Raw genomic sequence first — 21,230 nt, 5'->3', positions numbered from 1 at the left:
GCGTATAAATATCTGGGAATCTGAATTGACAAAAAGCTGTGTTTCAAAAAGCATGTTGATGAGTTAAGTAAGAAATTAAGGTTTAAAATAGGCTTCTTCTATAGGAACAAATCATTTATTCCAGTTATTGACTATTGCGATACCGTTTATATGAATGCAGCTGCCACTGTATTGAAGCCATTGGACACAGTTCATCATAGCGCATTGTGTAGTTAAATTAAGGTTAAATAAAATACAAAATATTACAAGCAATAGGTTCAGTACACATCATTGCATTTTGCATCAGAAAGTAGGCTGGCCGTCCTTGAAGTCTCATTGTCTAGAAAGCCCTCTTGCATAAACTTACACCATACCTGACCTCACCGTTAACCTTCAGACGTATAAGTTACTAGATCCGGAGTCATGGATGGCTAACCCTAGAGATCCCTTCAATCTCTTCGGAGTTAGGTAAATCTGCTTTTAGTTTTTTGTGCCTGTGGAATGACCTCCAAAAGTCCTAAAAGATGAATTGGTGCCTCTAAGGCAATTCAGGCAGATGTTAGAGGGTCTTTTTATTGAACAATGTGTTTGTTTCATATGATTGTGTTTTGCTTTTCCTGTTTTGTGTTTGCTTTTCGTGTATTGTGTAATTAGTGTGTATAGTGTAATTGTTGTTGATTGACGTGGTCATGCAGGGCTCATCTCCAATATAGGCCGTGGTCTCAGCATGACTCCCTGCTTAAATAAAGGTTCAATACAATTAAATACAATTTCACTGGTAAATAACTAGTTTATTTGTAGGCCTATAGCGAAGTTAGTTTGTACGAGTTTAGAATTCTAAGCAGGTTGAGCAGTTTACTACCCCTGTTAGCAGTGCGTGTATTCATGGATGGCAAGGGAAGTCAGGCTTTCCCAAAACATTGACCAATAAAAAGAATACATAAATGTCCTTCAGTTCGCAAGAAGGTGAAAGAATCTCACCGGAGAAAGCATCCGAGCCTGCGAAACAGCGGCCATTATCTGATGCTGCCTGGTCAACATTGTTGCCGCCCGTAGCATTAAATGCAAGGGAAGCCAGCGAGCATTTGGCCTCCCTTGATAAAAAAATTATTATAATAATAGCCAATCAGCGTTGAGCTAAACTGAGCGAGCTAAACTGTGAATGGTCCTGGCACACCCAAAAAAAGTGTAAAGGGAATCCAGTTTGGATTTCACATCAAAAGCAAAACATAATTGACAGAAACATAAATTGTATCTCGTTGTGCTGTTGTCCTCCATTTGCTAGCTAACTAGCTAAAATTGGCCCTTTCCTAAATTACCCATGGATGGAGATAGGGATTTGTACTTGTGGTTTTACTTATTTTTCCTTACTGATCAATGATTATAACGGTGATTCTGATCCAACCATTAATTCATACTTTGTGCCCCTGGCCTGAGAGGATGGAAGTTCAATATGTAGCTAATGTACTTTAGTAGGCTAATGTTAACTAGCGGCACATCGTTGCCCATGAAAGGAAGTTAGGCTAGCGAGCAAGCATTTTAGCCAGGTAGCCTAAGACAACAAAAACTAAAAGTGTTTACTGTATGACAGTGTCCCTCTAGTGGTGTGGGGGCTGTGCTTTGGCAAAGTGGGTGGGGTTATATCCTGCCTGTTTGGCCCTGTCCGGGGGTATCATCGGATGGGGCCACAGTGTCTTCTGATCCCTCCTGTCTCAGCCTCTAGTATTTATGCTGCAGTAGTTTATGTGTCGGGGGGCTAGGGTCAGTCTGTTACATCTGGAGTATTTCTATTGTCTTATCCGGTGTCCTGTGTGTATTTAAATATGCTCTCTCTAATTCTCTCTTTCTGTCTTTCTCTCGGAGGACCTGAGCCCTAGGACCATGCCTCAGGACTACCTGGTATGATAACTCCTTGCTGTCCCCAGTCCACCTGGCCGTGCTGCTGCTCCAGTTTCAACTGTTCTGCCTGCGGCTATGGAACCCTGACCTGTTCACCGGACGTGCTTGTTGCACCCTCGACAACTACTATGATTATTATTATTTGACCATGCTGGTCATTTATGAACATTTTAACATTTTAACATCTTGACCATGTTCTGTTATAATATCCACCCTGCACAGCCAGAAGAGGACTGGCCACCCCTCATAGCCTGGTTCCTCTCTAGGTTTCTTCCTAGGTTTTTGGCCTTTCTAGGGAGTTTTTCCTAGGGAGTTTTTCCTAGCCACCGTGCTTCTTTCACATGCTTTGCTTGCTGTTTGGGGTTTTAGGCTGGGTTTCTGTACAGCACTTTGAGAATATCAGCTGATGTACCAAGGGCTGTATAAAAATAAATTTGATTTGAAATTTGATTTGATAGACTGTTTCGTCAACATGAAAGAGAGGAGGATGGCATTGGCATTTCTCTACAAGTAGAGTCAACATGTTTTTTTCCACTTGCACAAATGCACACACACACACACACACACACTCTGTGGTTCTAAATCTAAATCAACAGTTGTTAGTAGTCCGAAAATGTCGGAAACATTAACTTGCTTGACCATGCTTTAGATCATGTAACTGTTTGTTACATGAAATATGCTTTGTGGACTTCACCGGAGAGAGGTTGCTCTCCGGTTTTGTGATGAAACAAAGGTGTTGTTGAATTGATTCAGCCACTGCGTCTTCTTATTGACTCGACCTTACACGGAACCCAAACCAGCTGCTGCACGTGCATAAATGTATTTTGTCCCCCTACCCCAAACGCGATCACGACACGCAGGTTAAAATATCAAAACAAACTCTGAACCAATGACATTAATATGGGGACAGGACGAAAAGCTTTAAACATTTATGGCAATTTAGCTAGTTAGCTTAAAACGTTCAACCGAATCGTTTCTAGTCATCTCAATTATCACAACACATAGGTTGGGCTTCCCCTGTGATTTTACACACACCACTATTGCCTGTTAGCCAAATATATCCCAACAGACAAGTACAGGCCTCTCACACATTGAGTTTTTTTGTTTTTTTTACAAGAATTGCCTTCTGCTAGCCTGTATTTCGGGAGCAATTATACCAGATTTTAAATCCAAAGGCAGCCACATTCTGATATTTTGCCCCATTATTGGTATTTAGACCAATCAGATCAGAATTAGGCTGCCTGTGTATACTAGGTGCTTTGAGCTTGCATTGTAAAGTACTGAATAACTAAGCACAGGTCACGTATTTGACATGGTCTAACATGTATTTGATTAATGTCTACAGACTATGAAGGGCAGCATAGCCCACCTATGCCTATCTCCGGTCAAACTTTCGACGCAACACTCTGGTCCAGGGTGCTCAGATCTGATGCAATACAATGCAATGCATGACACGCAGCTGATCTTTCAAAAGAATAGTTGGGCAAACATTTATTTAACAAAACAAAACATAATCAAGCCATGTTCATAAATTACGATGGGATCGGGCACATAGAGGTATTCTATTTGATCGCGCCCTATCGGCTACTTTTGTCTCACTACAATATGAGCGCACCAGTCCTCTTTTCCCATTGTCTTTTCCACAATGTGGATTCACTTGATAAAGGGTTAGCCTGCTAACACATTCAACGACGTCTCTTACATTTCCAAATTCTACTGAATTTAAATGACCCAAAACCTGTAGGCTAACCGAACATGTACCTGTTTCCTTCCAATCCATGCAGTCTCTTTCATGTCGTCTAGCCTGGGAATGACAACGGTCAGTCACTTCCACCGTAAAACACCTCCCAATCCAATCCGGTGTCTTTTTTTGAAAACAATGCCCATATTTGGTGTGTGCAGGTGAACGTGAAGGCGGAGGATGATGCACGGCTGGGGAGAAAAGAAGGTATATAGTCTCCTGCTGAAATGTGGACGTCACGCACACTTTGTGGAGAACATAATCATTCCCGGATTCTTGACGAGAAGTCCCAACTGACAGGTAAGCAAACGCCACTCTCCCGACGTTTGGGAAAGCTAATCTGAAATGTCGAGTTGTATCGTTAAATGTGTTTGTTCTAGCTTGGTTAAAATCACTTGACTTGAAATACAGCTTTGCTTGGATTTGTCTGAATACGTGTTTGAGCTGTTGGAATCGGAGCCATATATTGAGAACTTTGCTTTGTTCCAAACTATTGTATTAGGTTCAATTCCACTATTTTTTAAAAGTTCTGCTAGTAGACTAATGCTCGTTAACAGTTACTGTGGTTAAACATTTAACTAATTGTTACGAATTACAGTTGACTATGGTCCTATGTCTACACTTACTAATGAGGACCTCTAAATTGTCACATTTATACTGTAGTGGTATGTGTTGACGATATACCCTACACCAGGCAATGGTATGGCTTTGTTCTTGCTTTTAGGCCTTGCTTCATTAATCCTCAATTATTATTATTTTTTTACAGAATGGCTGAAGACGATATTGCTGCATTGGTGGTTGACAATGGTTCAGGCATGTGCAAGGCTGGTTTTGCAGGGGATGATGCTCCCCGTGCTGTCTTCCCCTCCATTGTTGGAAGGCCCAGACATCAGGTTGGAACCATACTGGGCTCTCAGATATTGGATTCACTTAATATAGGCTATATAATTTGTGTATAAAAGTGTGTGGACACCCCTTCAAATTGGTGGATTTGGCTATTTCATCCACATGTTGGCAGTAGAAGGGCCTTACTGAAAAGCTCTGCCCTGCTAGAGTTGCCCCGATCAACTCTTAAGTGCTGTTACTGTGTAGTGGAAATGTCTAGGAGCAACAATGGCTCAGCTGTGAAGTGGTAGGCCACACAAACTCACAGAATGGGACTGCTGAAGCATGTAAAAGTCGTCTGACCTCGGCTGCAACACTCCCTACTGTGTTTCAAACTGCCCCTGGAAGCAACGTCAGCACAAGAACTGTTCGTCGGGAGCTTCATGAAATGCGTTTCCGTGGCCAAGCAGCTGCACACAAGCTTAAGATCACTATGTGCAATGCCAAGCGTTGGCTGGAGTGGTGTAAAGCTCACCGCCACTGGACTCTGGAGCAGTGGAAACACGTTCTCTTGAGTGCTGACTCACACTTCACCATCTTGCAGTCCGACAGACGAATCTGGGATTGGCGGATGCCAGGAGAACGCTACCTGGCAGACTGCCTAGTGTCAACTAAAGTTTGGTGGAGGAATAATGGTCTAGGGCTGTTTTTCATGGTTCAGGCTAGGCCACTTAATTCCAATAACGGGAAATCTTAATGCTACGGCATACAATGACATTCTGGATGATTCTGTGCTCCTGTCTTTGTGGCAACAGTTTGGGTGAAGACCATTTCCTGTTTCAGCATGACAATACTCCTGTGCACAAAGCAGAGGTCCATACAGAAATGGTCTGTGGATCGTATGGAAGAACTTGACTGGCCTGCACAGAGCCCAGACCTCAACCCCATCGAACACTTCTGTGATGAAATGGAACACTGACTGCGAGTCAGGCCTATTTTTCTCAACATCAGTGCCTGACTTCACTAATGCTCTTGTGGCTGAATGGAAGCAATTCTCCACAGCAATGTTCAAACATCTAGTGGAAAGCCTTCTAAGAAGAGAAGGCTTTCCACTAGAAGAGCTGCAAACGAGGGTAACAACTCCATATTAATACCCATGATTTTGGAATTGAGATGTTTGACAAGCATGTGTCCACTTTTGGTAATGTTCTCTATTTGACTTTGGGAGAGTTTGAAGAGGCTATACAGAACTCTTCCTTCTGGGGGTGCTCTTGATCCAAGAGGTCCACTAAATGGACAAGTATCGGCCAGAAATTGCCTCATTAAAAAGAAAGGGACACCCCTCCCCAAACCCATTAACAAAAGCATAATATATTGGTAGCCTAAAACTGAAGATTGTGATTTCAGGAGTTAAGAAATTGATTGTGATTTGTATATGGAACATACAGGCAACTCAAGCCAACATTTGATGAAAACAACTTCTGTAGTGTAACTTGAGTTAATGCGTAATGCAGGGACAAAGTGTAACGGTAATGTCTCTTTCCCCAGGGTGTGATGGTGGGCATGGGACAGAAGGACAGCTACGTGGGAGATGAGGCCCAGAGCAAGAGGGGCATCCTGACTCTGAAGTACCCCATCGAGCACGGCATTGTTACCAACTGGGACGACATGGAGAAGATCTGGCATCACACCTTCTACAATGAGCTGCGTGTGGCCCCTGAAGAGCATCCCGTCCTGCTCACGGAGGCCCCACTTAACCCCAAAGCCAACAGGGAGAAGATGACCCAGGTAGTAGTGGGGGCATTAGTGTTTTTTACAAATGAAACCCTGTGGCAGTAGTAAATAAACCCAGCCATTTTATTTACTACATGTGAAGACTCCTCATCCACTAGCAGAATGTAGAGCAGTAGACAGGGCTACTGTTTACCTTGCCCGAGGGTAGGTATTGATTAGTGGTGGGCCTCACATTCCTAGCAGTATTTGTAGGTGTTTAAAATCTTTTTTTGATAAAGGGTCTCATGTAGTTCTAATTCCCACCTTCTATTATTCTACCAGATTATGTTTGAGACCTTCAACAGCCCAGCCATGTATGTAGGTATCCAGGCCGTGCTATCTTTGTACGCATCTGGTCGCACCACAGGAATAGTGATGGATTCCGGGGATGGTGTTAGCCACACGGTGCCCATCTACGAGGGCTACGCTCTTCCCCACGCCATCCTGCGTCTGGACCTGGCCGGACGTGACCTCACGGACTACCTGATGAAGATCCTGACTGAGCGTGGCTACAGCTTCACCACCACGGCCGAGAGGGAGATTGTGCGCGACATCAAGGAGAAGCTGGCCTATGTGGCGCTGGACTTCGAGCAGGAGATGAAGACCTCCGCCTCCAGTTCCTCTCTGGAGAAGAGCTACGAGCTGCCTGATGGACAGGTCATCACTATCGGCAACGAGCGCTTCCGGTGCCCTGAGACCATGTTCCAGCCGTCCTTCATTGGTGAGGTGATAAAGAGGAACTTCAGCTAAAAAATGTCCTTGCTAAAAGATATTTGTCGATGGTTGGCCACTATAGTAATTCTAGTCCTGAAATCCACATTTCTATCCACTACTAAAATGGAGTTTCTGAAAATGTTTCTCTTAGAGGTCACACACTCAAGATGCACCCTCATTTATGTATTGATATGACTGTTCATAAGCACTAAACACCCAACTTTTTGCAGATTTTTGGAAATCAGAGGACAAAGCTTCCATTTGGCCACGAGTCGCTATTTAATACATGTACAAATGTTCTTGTCTAGACAATGTTACTTAGGTTAGTGACGGTCCTTCACCACTACACAAACCATTTTCACAATCCTATGGAGCTCTGAGGTTCTTCACAGTTGCGTGTTCACTGACCTCATTAAAAGAGCCATACTTGTAGGCCTGTGTTTCTGTTCCTAGGGCTGCCATCAACATATGCTTGCTTTTGTAGGAATGGAAAGCACTGGAGTGCACGAGACCACCTACAACTCTATCATGAAGTGTGATGTGGATATCAGGAAAGACCTGTATGCCAACACTGTTCTCTCTGGTGGAACCACCATGTTCCCTGGCATCGCAGATAGAATGCAGAAGGAGATCAGTGGCTTGGCACCCCCTACTATGAAGATTAAGGTGGGCATTCATGTGTGACTCTATGAATTTCAGCCCATGGTCATTCAGTGTGGCATCTCTCGACTAGCTTTTTTTTTCTCAGTTCTCTTTTTGGCTTCCCAAATACTTTTCATAAGCTCATGATCAGAATCACATTTAATGTATTCTGCACTAAAACAACTTTAGATGACCTCCCTGTTTTACTAATGAATGCGTTCAAATCTCTGGTCTCCAGATCATCGCCCCTCCTGAGCGTAAATACTCTGTGTGGATCGGCGGCTCCATCCTGGCCTCTCTCTCCACCTTCCAACAGATGTGGATTTCCAAGCAGGAATACGAGGAATCTGGCCCGTCTATCGTCCACCGCAAATGTTTCTAAAGCCTCCACTCTTAACCTCACTGTTACTCTTTTCAGTGAATGTTATTTCAGATGGCTCTCCTGTCCAGAAGCCAACACCTTGCCCCTAAGCATTTGTGTGGCTCTAAAATTATCAGATGAGTAGAAGTGAATACCATGTATCCTAACCGGTAGAGATAAAGCCATCTTGTTTCAGTTCTACATGGTGTCCTGGGGGGAGTGACAGGATGGTTTCTGGGTAGGCTCAGTGTTAGGGTTTTGACATTCTGCCTTGTGTTGTATTTGTTACTATTAGTCTTGCTGTAACATCTGCTCCTGGGCCATTGAATAAACATTCACTGTAACATGATACTCTGTAGTCTGTATTTGCAACATTAAGTCTTGTCATATGTTCAGAATGCATTTGTCACTTATTTTTTTTGTTTACTGATCATTTCAGGGAATGATTTGGGAACAAAGTGGTTTGAGATTCTGGCTTTGTCCACTGGTTGGCACTATTGCCTCATCCTACTGGAAAGTGAACTGTTTCTTGTCATGGCAGATCAGATGCCTTCATGTATTTGTCATTGACTGGCACCCACTGCAGGTTAGAAATCAAATGGGTCAATCTAACAGTTTTCTCATTGTTATATTCTCTTGGTGAACCTCATGTTTATGGCTTCAGCTCTTTGGGATGTGCTGGCCAGATATGACATTCTTTCATGTCAGTATAGCTGAAGGCAAGGTGACGAAGCCACTTCTCTAATGTACACTGAAAGACCACTGTCTTTGACAGGAGTACATGCTAATGAACAGAAGTAGCTGTTCCAATCAGGGGGGTCTTGTCATGAAAAGCTTTGCAGGTGTTCTACACCAGTACTAAAATACCTGGTGACAGTAATTAAATCCCAGACTGAAGCAGGTGAGTTTACCAAAGACCTCGCTAGACCCAAAGCCTGTTTTGGCATAGGTAACACTGGTCAACTGGGTGGGACTTCATACGGCAGACACATTTCAATCTGGAACTTGACGCCAGGTCCACTGATATCTAGACCTGGGTCACCAGGTGGGTGCAATTTAATAATCCTATAGAACAGCTCTAGGGTTAGTCCTGGAAGTAACACCTGCACAGACTCCAGGACCACAGTTGGAGATCCCTGATTTACATGCTATGTCCACTAGATGGCAGTGCTGTCTTCACATGACCTACACTGGTTGGGGAGCAGGTGCTGCTTTCACATTGTCACATGACCTACACTGGTGAAGACAGTGTTTGAGGTCCAAACACACCCTATCCCCTCAGCCCTCAAATTTAGTGGACACTTCTGTATCATGTCTGACGAGTATACACTTGCACATTAAGGGGCGATGGAGGAAGAAATGGTTTTTAAATGGACCGCCCTTGACCGGAAATTCGTCACTCGTTTATCCCGCCACTGGTAGCTTGTGGATGCTTTATATGCGCTACAGTCAATTGAGTGCATGTCTACTTATATAAAATATAATTAATTTACACCTACTGTATGATAGCTTGCAAATGAGTTAGCTAAGTAACATTATCCTGATTAGCTGGAACTTCTGAAGGAGGGAAATGTTTCATTTCCACAATTTCCAAAACAAGAATATTTTTTACGAGACGTGTTTGTGCCGTCATGTGCATTAGTAGCACAATTTCTAACTTATTTACATTTGCTTTTACTTACACTTGTATGTTGACTCCATACTGGCGCTCACGTTTACATTTTTGGCTGACTTTTCTTAGCGGATGCACAGTCGTCGTGAATTGAATTATGGGGAGTTTCAGGGCCTGGAGTGAATATAATTGTACACTTGAAAACTTGACTAAAAATGAGGGCTGAGGGGCTTACGTTACAAACTTCCCATGCTTGGCTAATCATTTGGACCGCCCTCCAAGATGGTGATGGGGATTCAGCCAAGGGCATAAGATGAGGGTGTGTCTTTTATGAGTTTGAACCGCAGCCAGTACTGCCTTCACATCCTGTCACATGACCTACACTGGTAGTGAAGCCAGTGCTGCTTTCACATTCTGTCACATGACCTACACTGGTAGTGAAGATGGTGCTGCATTCACATTCTGTCACATGACCTACACTGGTAGTGAAGATGGTGCTGCTTTCACATTCTGTCTCATGACCTACACTGGTGGTGAAGACGGTGCTGCTGTCACATGACCTACACTGATAGTGAATACGGTGCTGCTGTCAAATGACCTACACTGGTGGTGAAGACGGTGCTGCTGTCACATGACCTACACTGGTAGTGAAGACGGTGCTGCCTTCACATTCTGTCACATGACCTACACTGGTAATGAAGATGGTGCTTCCTTCACATTCTGTCACATGACCTACACTGGTAGTGAAGATGGTGCTGCCTTCACATTCTGTCACATGACCTACACTGGTAGTGAAGATGGTGCTGCCTTCACATTCTGTCACATGACCTACACTGGTAGTGAAGCCAGTGCTGCTTTCACATTCTGTCTCATGACCAACCTTGGTGGTGAAGACGGTACTGCCTTCACATTCTGTCACATGACCTACACTGGTAGTGAAGACGGTGCTGCCTTCACATTCTGTCACATGACCTACACTGGTAGTGAAGCCGGTGCTGCTTTCACATTCTGTCTCATGACCTACACTGGTGGTGAAGACGGTGCTGCTGTCACATGACCTACACTGGTGGTGAATACGGTTCTGCTGTCACATGACCTACACTGGTGGTGAAGACGGTGCTGCTGTCACATGACCTACACTGGTAGTGAAGACAGTGCTGCTGTCACATGACCTACACTGGTAGTGAAGACAGTGCTGCTGTCACATGACCTACACTGGTGGTGAAGACAGTGCTGCTGTCACATGACCTACACTGGTAGTGAAGACAGTGCTGCTGTCACATGATCTACACTGGTAGTGAAGACAGTGCTGCTGTCACATGACCTACACTGGTAGTGAAGACAGTGCTGCTGTCACATGACCTACACTGGTGGTGAAGACGGTGCTGCTGTCACATGACCTACACTGGTGGTGAAGACGGTGCTGCTGTCACATGACCTACACTGGTGGTGAAGACGGTGCTGCTGTCACATGACCTACACTGGTAGTGAAGACGGTGCTGCTGTCACATGACCTACACTGGTAGTGAAGACGGTGCTGCTGTCACATGACCTACACTGGTAGTGAAGACGGTGCTGCTGTCACATGACCTACACTGGTAGTGAAGATGGTGCTGCCTTCACATTCTGTCACATGACCTACACTGGTAGTGAAGATGGTGCTGCCTTCACATTCTGTCACATGACCTACACTGGTAGTGAAGCCAGTGCTGCTTTCACATTCTGTTTCATGACCTACCTTGGTGGTGAAGACGGTACTGCCTTCACATTCTGTCACATGACCTACACTGGTAGTGAAGACGGTGCTGCCTTCACATTCTGTCACATGACCTACACTGGTAGTGAAGCCGGTGCTGCTTTCACATTCTGTCTCATGACCTACACTGGTGGTGAAGACGGTGCTGCTGTCACATGACCTACACTGGTGGTGAATACGGTTCTGCTGTCACATGACCTACACTGGTGGTGAAGACGGTGCTGCTGTCACATGACCTACACTGGTGGTGAAGACGGTGCTGCTGTCACATGACCTACACTGGTGGTGAAGACGGTGCTGCTGTCACATGACCTACACTGGTGGTGAAGACGGTGCTGCTGTCACATGACCTACACTGGTAGTGAAGACAGTGCTGCTGTCACATGACCTACACTGGTGGTGAAGACAGTGCTGCTGTCACATGACCTACACTGGTAGTGAAGACAGTGCTGCTGTCACATGATCTACACTGGTAGTGAAGACAGTGCTGCTGTCACATGACCTACACTGGTAGTGAAGACAGTGCTGCTGTCACATGACCTACACTGGTAGTGAAGACGGTGCTGCTGTCACATGACCTACACTGGTGGTGAAGACAGTGCTGACTGAGCATGGGAGAACCTCAGTGGTTTAATCTAAACCCTTAGGGATCTTAGTCTATGATATGTTTTGTTGGAGGCTGCATGCACCTAGAACTGATACTGTATAGCCCTCATATTCATATCTGGACTGGAAGTTCCACTGCTTTATTTTTCATTGTTCCCCTCTAATCAGGTATTGATTTAGACCTGGGATACCAGGTGGGTGCCATTAATGATCAGGTAGAACAGAAAACCAGCAGTACTCCAGACCTCCAGTGTATGATTTGAATGCCCCTGCTGTATAGAATCATAGGTTAACATTTACATTTAAGTCATTTAGCAGACGCTCTTATCCAGAGTGACTTACAAATTGGTGGATTCACCTTATGATATCCAGTGGAACAATCAATTTACAATAGTGCATCTAAATCTTTTAAGGGGGGGGTTAGAAGGATTACTTTATCCTATCCTAGGTATTCCTTAAAGAGGTGGGGTTTCAGGTGTCTCCGGAAGGTGGTGATTGACTCCGCTGTCCTGGCGTCGTGAGGGAGCTTGTTCCACCATTGGGGTGCCAGAGCAGCGAACAGTTTTGACTGGGCTGAGCGGGAACTGTGCTTCCTCAGAGGTAGGGAGGCGAGCAGGCCAGATGTGGATGAACGCAGTGCCCTTGTTTGGGTGTAGGGCCTGATCAGAGCCTGAAGGTACGGAGGTGCCGTTCCCCTCACAGCTCCGTAGGCAAGCACCATGGTCTTGTAGCGGATGCGAGCTTCAACAGGAAGCCAGTGGAGAGAGCGGAGGAGCGGGGTGACATGAGAGAACTTGGGAAGGTTGAACACCAGACGGGCTGCGGCGTTCTGGATGAGTTGTAGGGGTTTAATGGCACAGGCAGGGAGCCCAGCCAACAGCGAGTTGCAGTAATCCAGACGGGAGATGACAAGTGCCTGGATTAGGACCTGCGCCACTTCCTGTGTGAGGCAGGGTCGTACTCTGCGAATGTTGTAGAGCATGAACCTACAGGATTGAGTCACCGCCTTGATGTTAGTAGAGAACGACAGGGTGTTGTCCAGGGTCCCGCCAAGGTTCTTAGCACTCGGTGAGGAGGACACAATGGAGTTGTGTCTAGCCTCCCTACACTGGCTTCCTGTTAAGGCAAGGGCTGATTTCAAGGTTTTACTGCTAACCTACAAAGCATTACATGGGCTTGCTCCTACCTATCTTTCCGATTTGGTCCTGCCGTACATACCTACACGTACGCTACGGTCACAAGATGCAGGCCTCCTAATTGTCCCTAGAATTTCTAAGCAAACGGCTGGAGGTAGGGCTTTCTCCTATAGAGCTCAATTTTTATGGAATGGTCTGCCTACCAATGTGAGAGACGCAGACTCAGTCTCAACCTTTAAGTCTTTACTGAAGACTTATCTCTTCAGTAGGTCCTATGATTAAGTATAGTCTGGCCCAGGAGTGTGAAGGTGAACGGAAAGGCTGGAGCAACGAACCGCCCTTGCTGTCTCTGCCTTGCCGGTTCCCCTCTTTCCACTGGGATTCTCTGCCTCTAACCCTTTTACAGGGGCTGAGTCACTGGCCTACTGGTGTTCTTCCATGCCGTCAATGGGAGGGGTGCGTCACTTAAGTGGGTTGAGTCACTGACGTGGTCTTCCTGTCTGGGTTGGCGCCCCCCCCCTTGGGTTGTGCCATGGCGGAGATCGTTGTGGGCTATACTCGGCCTTGTCTTAGGACGGTAAGTTGGTGGTTGGAGACATCCCTCTAGTGGTGTGGGGGCTGTGCTTTGGCAAAGTGGGTGGGGTTATATCCTGCCTGTTTGGCCCTGTCCGGGGGTATCATCGGATGGGGCCACAGTGTCTTCTGATCCCTCCTGTCTCAGCCTCCAGTATTTATGCTGCAGTAGTTTATGTGTCGGGGGGCTAGGGTCAGTCTGTTACATCTGGAGTATTTCTCTTGTCTTATCCGGTGTCCTGTGTGTATTTAAATATGCTCTCTCTAATTCTCTCTTTCTGTCTTTCTCTCGGAGGACCTGAGCCCTAGGACCATGCCTCAGGACTACCTGGTATGATGACTCCTTGCTGTCCCCAGTCCACCTGGCCGTGCTGCTGCTCCAGTTTCAACTGTTCTGCCTGCGGCTATGAAACCCTGACCTGTTCACCGGACGTGCTTGTTGCACCCTCGACAACTACTATGATTATTATTATTTGACCATGCTGGTCATTTATGAACATTTTAACATTTTAACATTTTGACCATGTTCTGTTATAATATCCACCCTGCACAGCCAGAAGAGGACTGGCCACCCCTCATAGCCTGGTTCCTCTCTAGGTTTCTTCCTAGGTTTTTGGCCTTTCTAGGGAGTTTTTCCTAGGGAGTTTTTCCTAGCCACCGTGCTTCTTTCACATGCTTTGCTTGCTGTTTGGGGTTTTAGGCTGGGTTTCTGTACAGCACTTTGAGAATATCAGCTGATGTACGAAGGGCTATATAAAAATACATTTGATTTGATTTGATTTGAGTTGTCAACCGTGATGGCGAGATCATGGAACGGGCAGTCCTTCCCCGGGAGGAAGAGCAGCTCCGTCTTGCCGAGGTTCAGCTTGAGGTGGTGATCCGTCATCCACACTGATATGTCTGCCAGACATGCAGAGATGCGATTCGCCACCTGGTTATCAGAATATCAGAAGGGGGAAAGGAGAAGATTAATTGTGTGTTGTCTGCATAGCAATGATAGGAGAGACCATGTGAGGATATGACAGAGCCAAGTGACTTGGTGTATAGCGAGAATAGGAGAGGGCCTAGAACAGAGCCCTGGGGGACACCAGTGGTGAGAGCACGTGGTGCGGAGACAGATTCTCGCCACGCCACCTGGTAGGAGCGACCTGTCAGGTAGGACGCAATCCAAGCGTGGGCCGCGCCGGAGATGCCCAACTCGGAGAGGGTGGAGAGGAGGATCTGATGGTTCACCGTATAAAGGCAGCAGATAGGTCTAGGAGGATGAGAGCAGAGGAGAGAGAGTTAGCTTTAGCAGTGCGGAGAGCCTCCGTGACACAGAGAAGAGCAGTCTCAGTTGAATGACCAGCCTTGAAACCTGACTGATTTGGATCGAGAAGGTCATTCTGAGAGAGATAGCAGGAGAGCTGGCCAAGGACGGCACGTTCAAGAGTTTTGGAGAGAAAAGAAAGAAGGGATACTGGTCTGTAGTTGTTGACTTCGGAGGGATCGAGTGTAGGTTTTTTCAGAAGGGGTGCAACTCTCGCTCTCTTGAAGACAGAAGGGACGTAGCCAGCGGTCAAGGATGAGTTGATGAGCGAGGTGAGGTAAGGGAGAAGGTCTCCGGAAATGGTCTGGAGAAGAGAGGAGGGGATAGGGTCAAGCGGGCAGGTTGTTGGGCGGCCGGCCGTCACAAGACGCAAGATTTCATCTGGAGAGAGAGGGGAGAAAGAGGTCAAAGCACAGGGTAGGGCAGTGTGAGCAGGACCAGCGGTGTCATTTGACTTAGCAAACGAGGATCGGATGTCGTCAACCTTCTTTTCAAAATGGTTGACGAAGTCATCCGCAGAGAGGGAGGAGGGGGGGGGAGGGGGAGGAGGATTCAGGAGGAAGGAGAAGGTGGAAAAGAGCTTCCTAGGGTTAGAGGCAGATGCTTGGAATTTAGAGTGGTAGAAAGTGGCTTTAGCAGCAGAGACAGAAGAGGAAAATGTAGAGAGGAGGGAGTGAAAGGACGCCAGGTCCGCAGGGAGGCGAGTTTTCCTCCATTTCCGCTCGGCTGCCCGGAGCCCTGTTCTGTGCGCTCACAATGAGTCGTCGAGCCACGGAGCAGGAGGGGAGGACCGATCCGGCCTGGAGGATAGGGGACATAGAGAATCAAAGGATGCAGAAAGGGAGGAGAGGAGTGTTGAGGAGGCAGAATCAGGGGATAGGTTGGAGAAGGTTTGAGCAGAGGGAAGAGATGATAGGATGGAAGAGGAGAGAGTAGCGGGAGAGAGAGAGCGAAGGTTGGGACGGCGCAATACCATCCGAGTAGGGGCAGAGTGAGAAGTGTTGGATGAGAGCGAGAGGGAAAAGGATACAAGGTAGTGGTCGGAGACTTGGAGGGAAGTTGCAATGAGATTAGTGAACGAACAGCATCTAGTAAAGATGAGGTCAAGTGTATTGCCTGCCTTGTGAGTAGGGGGGGAAGGTGAGAGGGTGAGGTCAAAAGAGGAGAGGAGTGGAAAGAAGGAGGCAGAGAGGAATGAGTCAAAGGTAGACGTGGGGAGGTTAACCTCTTGGGGCTAGGTGGGACGCTAGCGTGCCACCCGTGGTGCACTCCATCAACAGCAGGTGCATTTCAAGAGCGGCAAATTTGAATCCAAATAAATGTCAAAATTCAAATTTTTCAAAAATACAACTATGTTACACCATTTGAAAGATAAACATCTCCTTAATCTAACCACGTTTTACGATTTCAAAAAGGTTTTACGGCGAAAGCATAAATTTAGAGTATGTTAGGACAGTACATTTACAAGAGTTGTGTGTAATGTTTTGTCAAGTCAAAGACAGGGTCACCAAAACCATAAAACCAGCTAAAATGATGCACTAACCTTTTACAATCTCCATCAGATGACACTCCTAGGACATTATGTTAGACAATGCATGCATTTTTAGTTCTATCAAGTTCATATTTATATCCAAAAACAGCGTTTTACTATGGCATTGATGTTGAGGAAATCGTTTCCCTCCAATAACCGGCAGTCAAGTCAGCGTAACAAATTAAATAATTAAAATTAGAAAACATTGGTAAAATATTATATTGTCATTTAAAGAATTATAGATTTACATCTCTTGAACGCAATCAACTTGCCAGATTTAAAAATAACCTTACTGGGAAATCACACTTTGCAATAATCTGAGCACTGCGCCCAGAAAAATACGCGTTGCGATACAGACTAGACGTCATGTTGGGGAGATCTAAAATCGAAAATACTATGTAAATAATCCATTACCTTTGATTCTCTTCATCAGATGTCACTTCCAGGTATCACAGGTCCATAACGAATGTAGTTTTGTTCAAAAAAGCTCATCATTTATGTCCAAAAATCTCCGTCTCGTTAGCACATGATGTAAGCCAGCCGGACTTCTCGTCATGAACGAGGGGAAAAAATATATTTCCGTTCGTTCAAACATGTCAAACGTTGTATAGCATAAATCATTAGGGCCTTTTTTAACCAGAACATGAATAATATTCAAGGTGGACGAATGCATACTCTTTTATAACGTATTGGAACGAGGGTACCCAACATGAACTAGCGCGCCAGGTGTCTAATGGGACATCAACGTTCCATGGCTCTTGTTCGGTCAGATCTCCCTCCAGAAGACTCAAAACACTTTGTAAAGGCTGGTGACATCTAGTGGAAGCAATAGGAAGTGCCAAAATATTCCTAAACCCCTGTGTTTTTCAATGGGATAGGTTTAAAGTCAATACAACACATCAGGTATCCACTTCCTGTCAGAAAATGTCTCAGGGTTTTGCCTGCCAAATGAGTTCTGTTATACTCACAGACACCATTCAAACAGTTTTGGAAACTTTAGAGTGTTTTCTATCCATATATAATAAGTATATGCATATTCTAGTTACTGGGTAGGATTAGTAACCAGATTAAATCGGGTACATTTTTTTTATCCAGACGTGCAAATGCTGCCCCCTAGACCCAACAGGTTAAAGTCACCCAGAACTGTGAGAGGTGAGCCATCCTCAGGAAAGGAACTTATCAAGACGTCAAGCTCATTGATGAACTCTCCAAGGGAACCTGGAGGGCGATAAATGATAAGGATGTTAAGCTTGAAAGGGCTGGTAACTGTGACAGCATGGAATTCAAATGAGGAGATAGACAGATGGGTCAGGGGAGAAAGAGAGAATATCCATTTGGGAGAGATGAGGATTCCAGTGCCACCACCCCGCTGGCCAGATGCTCTCGGGGTATGCGAGAACACGTGGGCAGACGAGGAGAGAGCAGTAGGAGTAGCAGTGTTATCTGTGGTAATCCATGTTTCCGTCAGTGCCAAGAAGTCGAGGTGCTGGAGGGTAGCATAGGCTGAGATGAACTCTGCCTTGTTGGCCGCAGACCGGCAGTTCCAGAGGCTGCCGGAGACCTGGAACTCCACGTGGGTCGTGCGCGCTGGGACCACCAGGTTAGAGTGGCAGCGGCCACGCGGTGTGAAGCGTTTGTGTGGCCTGTGCAGAGGGGAGAGAACAGGGATAGACAGACACATAGTTGACAGGCTACAGAAGAGGCTACACTAATGCAAAGGAGATTGGAATGACAAGTGGACTACACTTCTCGAATGTTCAGAAAGTTAAGCTTACGTTGCAAAAATGTTATTGACTAAAAATGACGAAGATGATACAGTACTGCTGGCTGGTGAAGTAGGCTAGCCTCTCTGGGCTAGGCGGGACGTAATCGTCCCACCTACGTAACAGCCAGTGTAATCCAGTGGCGCGATTTTCAAATACCTTAAAAATCCTATTACTTCAATTTCTCAAACATATGACTATTGTACAGCTATTTAAAGACAAGACTCTCGTTAATCTAACCACACTGTCCGATTTCAAAAAGGCTTTACAACGAAAGCAAAACATTAGATTATGTCAGCAGAGTACCCAGCCAGAAATAATCAGACACCCATTTTTCAAGCTAGCATATAATGTCACAAAAACCCAGAAGACAGCTAAATGCAGCACTAACCTTTGATGATCTTCATCAGATGACAACCCTAGGACATTATGTTATACAATACATGCATGTTTTGTTCAATCAAGTTCATATTTATATCAAAAAACAGCTTTTTACATTAGCATGTGACGTTCAGAACTAGCATACCCCCGCAAACTTCCGGGGAATTTACTAACAATTTACTAAATTACTCACGATAAACGTTCACAAAAAGCATAACAATTATTTTAAGAATTATAGATACAGAACTCCTCTATGCACTCGATATGTCCGATTTTAAAATAGCTTTTTGGTGAAAGCACATTTTGCAATATTCTAAGTACATAGCCCAGCCATCACGGGCTAGCTATTTAGACACCCGGCAAGTTTAGCCTTCACCAAAATCAGATTTACTATAACAAAAATGTTATTACCTTTGTTGTCTTCGTCAGAATGCACTCCCAGGACTTCTACTTCAATAACAAATGTTGGTTTGGTCCCAAATAATCCATCGTTATATCCAAATAGCGGCGTTTTGTTCGTGCGTTCCAGAAACTATCCGAAATGGTAAATCAGGGTCGGGCGCATGGCGCAATTCGTGACAAAACATTTCTAAATATTCCATTACCGTACTTCGAAGCATGTCAACCGCTGTTTAAAATCAATTTTTATGCAATTTATCTCGTAAAAAAGAGATAATATTCCCGACCGGGAATCTCCTTTTCGGTAAACAGAGGAAAATTCACAAAGACGGGGGCGGCCAGTGCACGCGCCTAATGCCCATTGTCCCTTGATCGGCCACTTGAGAAAGGCGATAATGTGTTTCAGCCTGGGGCTGGAATGACGACATTCAGGTTTTTCCCGGGCTCTGAGAGCCTATTGGAGCCGTGGGAAGTGTCACGTTACCGCAGAGATCCTAAGTTTTAGAAAGAGATGTCAAAGAAAGACAATAAATGGTCAGACAGGCCACTTCCTGTAAAGGAATCTCTCAGGTTTTGACCTGCCATTTGAGTTGTGTTATACTCACAGACACCATTCAAACAGTTTTAGAAACTTTGGAGTGTTTTCTATCCAAAGCCAATAATTATATGCATATTCTAGTTACTGGGCAGGAGTAGTAACCAGATTAAATCGGGTACGTTTTTTATCCAGCCGTGTCAATACTGCCCCCTACCCTCAACAGGTTAACAACCCTCCAGACGAGCTTCAATGCCATACAACTCTCCTTCCGTGGTCTCCAACTGCTCCTAAATACAAGTAAAACTAAATGCATGCTCTTCAACCGATCACTGCCTGCACCTGCCCGCCTGTCCAGAATCACTTCGTCGGACGGTTCTGACTTAGAATTTGTGGACAACTACAAATACCTAGGTGTCTGGTTAGACTGTAAACTCTCCTTCCAGACTCACATCAATCATCTCCAATCCAAAGTTAAATCTTCCTATAGGCTTCCTATTTCGCAACAAAGCATCCTTCACTCATGCTGCCAAACATACCCTCATAAAACTGACCATCCTACCAATACTCGACTTCGGCGATGTCATTTACAAAATAGCCTCCAATACCCTACTCAACAAGCTGGATGCAGTCTATCACAGTGCCATCCGTTTTGTCACCAAAGCCCCATATACTACCCACCACTGCGACCTGTACGCTCTCGTTGGCTGGCCTTTGCTTCATAATCGTCGCCAAACACATTGGCTCCAGGTCATCTACAAGACCCTGCTAGGTAAAGTCCCCCCTTATCTCCGCTCACTGGTCACCATAGCAGCACCCACCTGTAGCACGCGCTCCAGCAGGTATATCTCTCTGGTCACCCCTAAAGCCAACTCCTCCTTTGGCCGTCTCTCCTTCCAGTTCTCTGCTGCCAATGACTGGAACGAACTACAAAAATCTCTGAAACTGGAAACACTTATCTCCCTCACCAGCTATCAGAGCAGCTCCCAGATCACTGCACCTGTACATAGCCCATCTATAATTTAGCCCAAACTACTACCTCTTCCCCTACTGTATTTATTTATTTTATTTATTATTTAGCTCCTTTGCACCATATTATTTATATTTTAACTTTGAACTTTCTTCAAATTACAAATCTACCATTCCAGTGTTTTACTTGCTATACTTTATTTACTCTGCCACCATGGCCTTTTTTGCCTTTACCTCCCTTATCTCACATCATTTGCTCACATTGTATATAGTCTTATTTTTGTCTACTGTATCATTGATTGTATGTTGTTTTACTCCATGTGTAACTCTGTGTTTTTGTGTGTTGTCGAACTGCTTTGCTTTATCTTGGCCAGGTCGCAATTGTAAATGAGAACTTGTTCTCAACTTGCCTACCTGGTTAAATAAAGGTGAAATAAAAAAAATAAAAAATAAAATAAAGATGAGCAAAAAAGACTGTATCAGGTAAATAATACACAATTCTGACATACACTACCGTTCAAAAGTTTGGGGTCACTTAGAAATGTCCTTGTTTTTTTTGTCCAGTTAAATAACATCAAATTGATACAGTGTAGACATTGTTAATGTTGTAAACGACTTTTGTAGCTGGAAACTGCTGATTTTTTATGGAATATCTGCATAGGCATACAGAGGCCCATTATCAGCAACCATCACTCCTGTGTTCCAATGCCACGTTGTGTTAGCTAA

General features: G+C 45.1%; 1 protein-coding gene across 1 annotated transcript; it reads left to right on the top strand.

Moving 5' to 3' along the window:
- Window positions 1-3,763: 3,763 nt before the first annotated feature.
- Window positions 3,764-8,283, top strand: LOC106606252 (actin, non-muscle 6.2). Its single transcript, XM_014202401.2, has 6 exons — window positions 3,764-3,919; window positions 4,386-4,512; window positions 5,993-6,232; window positions 6,500-6,938; window positions 7,416-7,597; window positions 7,812-8,283. The coding sequence occupies exons 2-6, from the start codon at window positions 4,387-4,389 to the stop codon at window positions 7,953-7,955; spliced, it is 1,131 nt and encodes a 376-aa protein (XP_014057876.1). The 5' UTR covers window positions 3,764-3,919; window position 4,386; the 3' UTR covers window positions 7,956-8,283.
- The last annotated feature ends 12,947 nt before the right edge of the window (window positions 8,284-21,230 follow it).

The sequence above is a fragment of the Salmo salar genome, chromosome ssa06 (genome assembly GCF_905237065.1).
Source record: "Salmo salar chromosome ssa06, Ssal_v3.1, whole genome shotgun sequence".
Classification (NCBI taxonomy): Eukaryota; Metazoa; Chordata; class Actinopteri; order Salmoniformes; family Salmonidae; genus Salmo; species Salmo salar.
The sequence above is the reverse complement of the archived record's forward strand: the minus strand, read 5'-3'. Positions and strand labels throughout refer to the sequence as shown.

Excerpts from the sequence above, each read along its gene's own strand:
- LOC106606252 (XM_014202401.2), top strand. The coding sequence starts at position 4,387 with ATGGCTGAAGACGATATTGCTGCATTGGTGGTTGACAATGGTTCAGGC. Across the intron at positions 4,513-5,992 it reads TTGGAAGGCCCAGACATCAG|GGTGTGATGGTGGGCATGGG; the intron begins GTTGGAACCATA and ends CTCTTTCCCCAG. Across the intron at positions 6,939-7,415 it reads GTTCCAGCCGTCCTTCATTG|GAATGGAAAGCACTGGAGTG; the intron begins GTGAGGTGATAA and ends TTGCTTTTGTAG.